This window comes from Paroedura picta, chromosome 5 (genome assembly GCF_049243985.1).
Source record: "Paroedura picta isolate Pp20150507F chromosome 5, Ppicta_v3.0, whole genome shotgun sequence".
In the NCBI taxonomy this organism is placed as follows: Eukaryota; Metazoa; Chordata; class Lepidosauria; order Squamata; family Gekkonidae; genus Paroedura; species Paroedura picta.
Window position 1 is genome coordinate 100,151,353 of NC_135373.1, and position 7,238 is coordinate 100,158,590.

General features: G+C 45.5%; 1 protein-coding gene across 2 annotated transcripts; it reads right to left on the minus strand.

Moving 5' to 3' along the window:
- Positions 1-436: 436 nt before the first annotated feature.
- On the minus strand, positions 437-7,238 carry MIEF1 (mitochondrial elongation factor 1). Of its 2 annotated transcripts, none has more exons than XM_077339450.1 (5): positions 7,095-7,238; positions 6,808-6,988; positions 5,212-5,474; positions 3,588-4,295; positions 437-2,663 (listed from the first exon to the last, which is right to left on the minus strand). In XM_077339450.1, exons 1-5 carry the CDS (start codon positions 7,236-7,238, stop codon positions 2,556-2,558), a joined length of 1,404 nt encoding a protein of 467 aa, XP_077195565.1. In that variant the 3' UTR covers positions 437-2,555. The 2 variants fall into 2 exon arrangements, with proteins under 2 accessions (XP_077195565.1, XP_077195564.1); XM_077339449.1 differs by having other exon boundaries at positions 437-3,354.

Here is a 7,238-nt window from a genome sequence, read left to right on the forward strand (position 1 = left end):
ACCATAGAAACAGGGATGAGCACGCGCTCTGTTCCCTGAACTAAAGATCAGAGTGAAATCCCAACTAGGAAGGAGCTGAACCAAGATACATTTATCTCTATTGCTAAACAAGTTCAAGGACTCCCCTTCCCCTGCCTCTAGAAAATTGCTCCTTTATAAGGTAAAAACCAAGGCATTGGGGAGGTCAGATACAGTCACACATCCTGCATTGTTGTTCTTCTCGCAAACCTAAAATGCAAGTAGCATGCTGGTTTGGATACAGGCCTGCTCAATGTCTCAAGTCCTACTGTGCAATACCCTTCAAGTACAGAAGCACAGGACGTGATATGCTGGGTTCCACGCATTTGTAGACTGATCAAAGCACCGCTGAAGTACCCCTTCAGCTCATCCTGGAGCGTTTCTGGTGAAGAAAATAATTAGAACACAGCCACAGTGTTGTGGAAAGTTATTTTATTTCAGAATTTCCACATATTGTCACAGACCATGCACTGGACTCTCCTCCTCTAATCCCGTTAAAGAGTATTAGGGCTTGGGACAAGCTAAAAAGATCTCATTTTTTATCTTCAGAATCACAAGTACCTAAGCTTCTTCCACTTTCTTTCAGTTCTGTAATTCTTTTTTCATGTTACGAATGTCATCTGACTCTGAATCAGTAGCAGAGTTGGATTGCAACAAAAATCTACCGTTGTGCTCATTGGTCCCCCACCCTGCAGTTCAGGGAGAATTCATTCTGGTTTCCATGATGCAAACATTAAGGCATTACATCAAAGCACTCCCAGGACTCAGGGGTCTGTGACAGCCTTTTGACCCACTGGGCTCTCTACCTCCTCTAGTCATGAGCTGCATTTCACACTATGAGCATCTGGATTTTGTTCTGAAATTTCACAGAGGTTCACGGACACTGAAGACCAAGACCTCCGTGCTAGAATCACCAAACGTTACCCATGTGCACTTTTAATGAATACTGATAGGAGTCAACTGAGCATTTCATAGGACCGGATTCTCTAGTCTCACAGCAGCATTAGTGCAAGATTCTTAAGAGCTGCCCCATTCAACACGATGCCTCAGCCCTGTGCCAGCCGTATCACCCTCCCCCAAACTGAGGGAACTTGACACGCTTTAAAGTTGTTCCACCGAGTGCCAGTGGCGGAGACTCGACTACTTGTTGCTTGCGAGATTATGAGCAATGGTCTTATCATTAGGCAGTAGGCATCCTTTTCCAGATAATCCACCCAAAACAAATTACTTTTCAGGGTGGAACAGCTATAGTGATAAAACTGAATAAAGCAACATAAAGTGTCTCGCTCTTAGGAACGTCTCAGCCTACGTTCCATACAATCTAGCTTGACAGCAACACACACACACACACATCTTTTGTGTTTCTAATAAGTAACAAGGGGGTTCTTTTTTAAGATGGGCATGTAACGATATGTATTAGACAAGTGGAAGGACAGGGTCTCCCCACCAGTTCAGCAACCTCCTTTGCTACTGGTCTACTTATCTACCCCTTGGAAATGAGCTCCAGAAGAAAGAGAAAGAAACCGCTAGAGAAGGAAGCAACACTATGGCTTTGTACAACTTAAAAAAAAAGAATAGTTCAGAGAGCAGGGGCACTCTGTCCGCTCTATGCCTGCAGCTTTGCTCATCACCAAGTGTGACAGGGAGACTGACACTAGAAGGCGACCATGATTTAAAAGACAAATAAAGCAATCAAGCAACCACTGGAAACCAGAGCAAAAAGAGTAGAGCGCTTTGTAGATGATGGGAAAAACCACACTAAAACTTCCCAAGTCTTTGGCTGGCAGTCTGGTGGAGCTCAAACACCTGCAACACTGTTTCATTGATGTGCAACGAATACTTTCCTGCAAAACAAACATCTGGTTTTAAATAGGCAAGACATGAATGGGAGCACCTTCTGAACAGGGGAAGCAAATTAAAGACCGTGCTATGGGTTTACTTGTTTACATAAGCACCATCTTCAACACGAAGAACAGGGAGGACCACTTTCTTTCCAAGCTCCCACAAATTACCTCCATATTTGTGCTGCCTTGAAATAGCAACGGTAGGTGCTGCACACACCACAACCCGGGAGCTGACTACACAGAAAGATCACAGATGCAACTCACGGGATATCTGAGGGGTTACAGTGGTATTCCTGAGAGACAACACACTCGCTGTCTATGGTGATTCCATGACTGCAGAGGAGGATATATACATGGGCAGTTAGTTACTCCCCTAAAAGCAGACGGCAGAGGCCAAAAGCAGGGCTGAGTAACGATGATAGTGGAAGTAGACAGCGATCAACTCCCTAGAAGCAACGTGATCAAAGAGTAACTTCTTAAATAACCTTCTGCCAATTCATAAGCAGTGCAATTTCAGCGTACGTCGCCAGCTCAAAATTACATTCATTTCCCTCCGTTACCCTGCATCTTTATATATCTGACCCAGCAGATGGACAGCAGGGCCCCGTTAGACTCCCATTGTTGTGCCAACATATGAATATCAAGGACTGACTCTTAACTCATTGTGTGATTAGCTGCTCTCAGCTGAAGTGCTCAGGATGGCAACATCCGCGAAAGTTGTCTCGTTGTCTTCAGACTTCCACACTCTGTGTCACAATTACAGGTGGCAAACAGCTCAACAGTTCCTGCTTTCTTTGGAAACTATAATCAGGAACAGAAAAATAATCTTGAAAGAGACCAATATTGGGGGGGGGGGGGGGAATCATTCTCTTAACATTCTTTGAGAAAGGTAAATTAATAGGCTAATTTTTCAAATGTGCGGGTGCAATGAGAATTGAATCTGTTTGTGAGCAGAAGGACACTACAATGGCAAAGAATCAGAACCACTCAGCTACCTAAAGATGGCATGCCTGATCAGAGCTCTGCAATAAGCAAAATGTCCCTGGAAATTGTGCCCTGTTCTTCTGAACACTATAAATACAATCACCGTATGGCATTCATACAAATACATCCCCCTGCTATAAATACTGTTCTACAGAAACATCTCATTCAATCTGCCATGCACATTTTGGATGTAAAGGTGACCAGAAATGGGGGGGGGGGGGAGCGAACCAGCAGAGGGGGACAGAACCCAAGAAGCAATACATCATCTCATGAAGGTTCCTAACATTGGCTGTGGTTTTACTGGCCCAGTTCCAGCCTTTCCTGGGTTGGGACTGTCCGTTTTCATTGCAGCACTGGGAACCGAGAAAAGGGAATGCAGTGTTGGAGCAGGCAGTTGTGACCGCAGCAAAGACTTCATACACAACTCTGTGTGTCCATTTCCATATTCCCTCTCGCCCCTCCAGGCAGCGATCAGAGCAGCAGAACTGGACCAGTAGCACCAAGAAATCTAGAAGACCATACAGAGTATAATTAATAAGTGGGATGGGGACTTGTCAAAAGAACAGGGCTGGGTGTGCATATATCAGAAAGTGTCAGAAAACCTGTAGGCCCCAACACCATCCTTAAAATGTAAGGCAGCTGTTACATCTGCAACAGGACTTCTGGTTCTGAAAGGGAAGAGTACAGGGTGTAGCCTAACTCATCCACTTCCTCAGGAGTGAGCTCTGTAAACAAATTCACCTTTGGATTCAGAGCACTGGGAAGAACTCCCACCTCTAGGTAGCCTATCAGTCCTCTCAGTGCCTGTAGGAAGCGGTCGGCAAGCACGTCTTGGGACCAGTCCGTTTCCTCCTGGGCCAGGTGCAGGATGACGTTGGCAAGCTGGCTGGCAGAAAGGCGACCCAGTGCTGGGTTCAGCTTGCATATGGCCTTGAGGATCTTGAGGCACAAGGAACGGCAGCCAGAGTCAGCCTGGTCTAAGGCTCGGAGGCGAGCCGTCTCTGCGGGCCGAAGACTAAGTCGCCACAAATTGTCATACTGGGCTAAGCGGTGTGGCTTGGCCACTAAGACAGTATCCCCTAGAGTCACAGAGGGCAAAAAGTCTATTAGTAGGTGCCGGTCTTGTTCATATTGTACTTCCAACGTTAGAGATTCCAGGGGTGCTGCTGGACGTATCACGTAATCGAGAAGGCTCCCAATAGCTGGCCAGTTGATGGAGCCTGCCACTACTTTCTCAAACGTCTCCGCCACAGTCCTAGGTGAGAGGTAACCCCCCACCACACAGCGGTCCCAGTAACTGCTCCCACGAGGGAAGTACTCTGGATTTTCCCGACGCACCAGGCAAAATCCAGGGATGTTCATGATGGTATCTTCACCCGGAATGCAGGACCACAAGTTCTTCTCCAGCACCAAAGGAACAATGAGCTGGATGTGATCAGCTGTCACAACCTGGGGGAGAGGGGAAGTTAATAAGTAAAATATAGAGGCCAATAAAAGTCACAGCAACGGCATGGATTGCAAGAAAGGAAAAATGCAAGCTGGAGTCTCTATCATTATTCAAGGTCCTGCTAGAACATGCTTCTGTACCAGCTTTGGGGGGGGGGGGGGAGGAGGTGAGAAACAAAAACTTGGAGCAGAAGCTGTACTTCAAAACCAAGGTAAACAAAGAGCCTTCTCTTGATGATCTACATGGTACAATTGTCTTCCCCTACTGCACATATTTAAAACCAGGGGGCAACCAGAGGAATTTCTAAGAGGTTGGAGTGAGAATGATTTTTTTGAGAGCGATGGAGTTCCACTTGGGCTAAATTTGTTCTCCTCTCCTTGCAGGTGCCCAAAAACTACTTGCTATGCTGCTAACACAAGTCCAATGCAATGCACTGCACAGAGAAGAAGAGCTGTTTTTTGGAACCCCATTTTTTATCACCAGAAAGGAGTCTCACGGCGGCATAAAATCACCTTCCCTTCCTCTTCCCACAAATACCCTGTTAGGTAGGTAAGACTGAGAGAACTGGCTGCACATGGGGAAAGAGTGGGGAATCAAGCCCAGTTCTCCAGATTAGAGGCCGCACCTATTAACCACTACACAAAGCTGGCTCTACCATACTGAAAAAGAACATGAACAGATTCAGAAATCCTTGGAATGGAGGCAAGTGAGGAAAAAAAACACAGGCAGTGTGATAATGGACAGCCAGCAAGAGCTTACGACGAGAACCGCAGAAAGAAAGGTGAGAAAATAGTGCTTTTCCAACTTAAGCAGAGAAAAGGTGCTGAGAAAAGTTTAAATGCTGTGCCCTTTTGCACAGGATCAAAACTGTAAAGAAGTCAGAAGCATGTTCATCAACATCACATACATGCAAGTTACCTGCAAGTCATCATAGAGGCTACCACTCAGATACATTTCACGCAGAGGCATGTCTGGCAGCTTGGCACGGAGGAAGCCACGTAGCTCAGCGCAAATATCCACAGCAGCCTGCTTGGCCCGGGCTTGTTCTTCAACTGGGATGGCCACCTTCCTCCGGTAGTAGGCAAACAGCTTCTCTTGCAAGGACATTCTGAGGCGGGACTTCTTTAAGTCCACTTGACTTCTTTTGACAGATGACTTGTGTTTCGTAGATGTGACCAAGTCTATCGCAGTAGATTTAGAGAGAAAAGGGCAACACGCCCCAATATTTATTTTTAGTGCAGAAGTATTCATGAAGAGCCACAATCACAGGTCCCGTCCACCAGATGTATGTTTACTTCTATCTATCCCTGGCATAAGGCCTGCACCTCAGGCTTACCCATTCCTCCAGTGGTTACTGCTTTAGTTTGGAAACTACCTGCCAACTACAGACCCTACTGGGCAAGGTCCTGCCCCTGTTCTGAAACATGGGCCAAGTGCATCGGAGCATAATGGGACTCAGAAAAGCCACATCTGGCTCCCAAGCCCCTGTGTATCAATGCGTTTTTATCCACCCTTCCTCCAAGGAGCTGAGGGTGACATATATGGACCGCTCCTCCTCTGTGTTATCCTCACAACAATCCTGTTACGTAGGTTAGGCTCGAAGAGAACAACCAGCTCAGGATCAATTAATATTTGACATATGTTCCTATTGTTTAAAAATGTAATACATATTCAAACCAATAAATTTATTTACAATGTACTGTTTTTCATGGAAGTTCCATTGTAAACCGCCCTGAGCCGTAAGGGAGGGCGGTATATACATATGCATATAAGAAAATAATGATAAAATAAAATTCAGGTGAACTGAATTAAGCCTTGCATTTTGAGAAGTATTTTATAGGCTCTATATGAGCATCAGAGAGAAAACCATTAACAATTAAACAGACTTGTATAAAGTAAGATTCCAGAGTTGTTAATTCCAATTTATAGGGGGATCAGAGTCCACCAGTCTTGAACACATTTATTAAGAAGCAAGTCTCACTGATTTGAATCATAACAACATTTGCGTCCCATGGCAACTTTAAAACAAAGATTTATTCAAGGTGTAAGCTTTCACAGGAACAAAGTTCACATCTTGAATAAATCTTTGTTGGTCTTAAAGCTGCCTGGGGACTCAAACATTATTGTGCTACTTCAGACCCACATGGCTACCCACTTGATTTGAAACACGTTGATCTCCAAGGAAGCAGTCTTAGAAATTCAACCTAAATATCCCTCAATCATATAATTCTTTTATAATTAAGCATTTATTCAGTTTGCAAGGCCTGAGGAAGGTTGCTTGAATGTTTCAGTCATCATTAATTCATAGGGTTCCCATAAATCAGAAGCAGAGAGCACGTAACAAACACAGGCGTGGTTCTGTTGATCTTTCAAGACAACATTCTGGATCATTGTGATCTTTTCGAAAACTATTTCTTCCCTAGTATAAGACCACCTGAATGCAAAATAAGGCCAACATTTACTGAACCATACAGCCAAGTTGCACGCTGGTGGGAGTTTAAGCCTCTTTCTCACCCATTTCAAATGCCGAAGAATCTGTAGGAAGAGTTTGCAAAGACCGGCTAAGATTAGTCTTCATGTCTTGGTTTAGTAACCGTGACGATGATCCAAGCCAGTTTGGCTCCTCCCAGCTTCTCTTTCCTGACTGGCTCAAGCGTGTGGGACTGGTTGGGGCGCTGATTGCCCGATCATACATCTGGGGGAGGGGGTGCAGACAGAAAGCATACTGTAATCTCTCTTCAAAAGCCTCAATTTCCACACCTCCCTCCGTCCACGCTCATCTCCCCTTCAACTGCTCTTACCCGCTTGACAGCCAAAGTGGCGATCCCCAGCATGGCAGCACCTCCCACACCCAGGACAAGCCGAGCATTGGAGAGGACGAAGTCAATGGCTGTGCCAATGCCATTATCATCCTTTTTGCCTTTGCGCTCCCCAGCGCCTGCCAT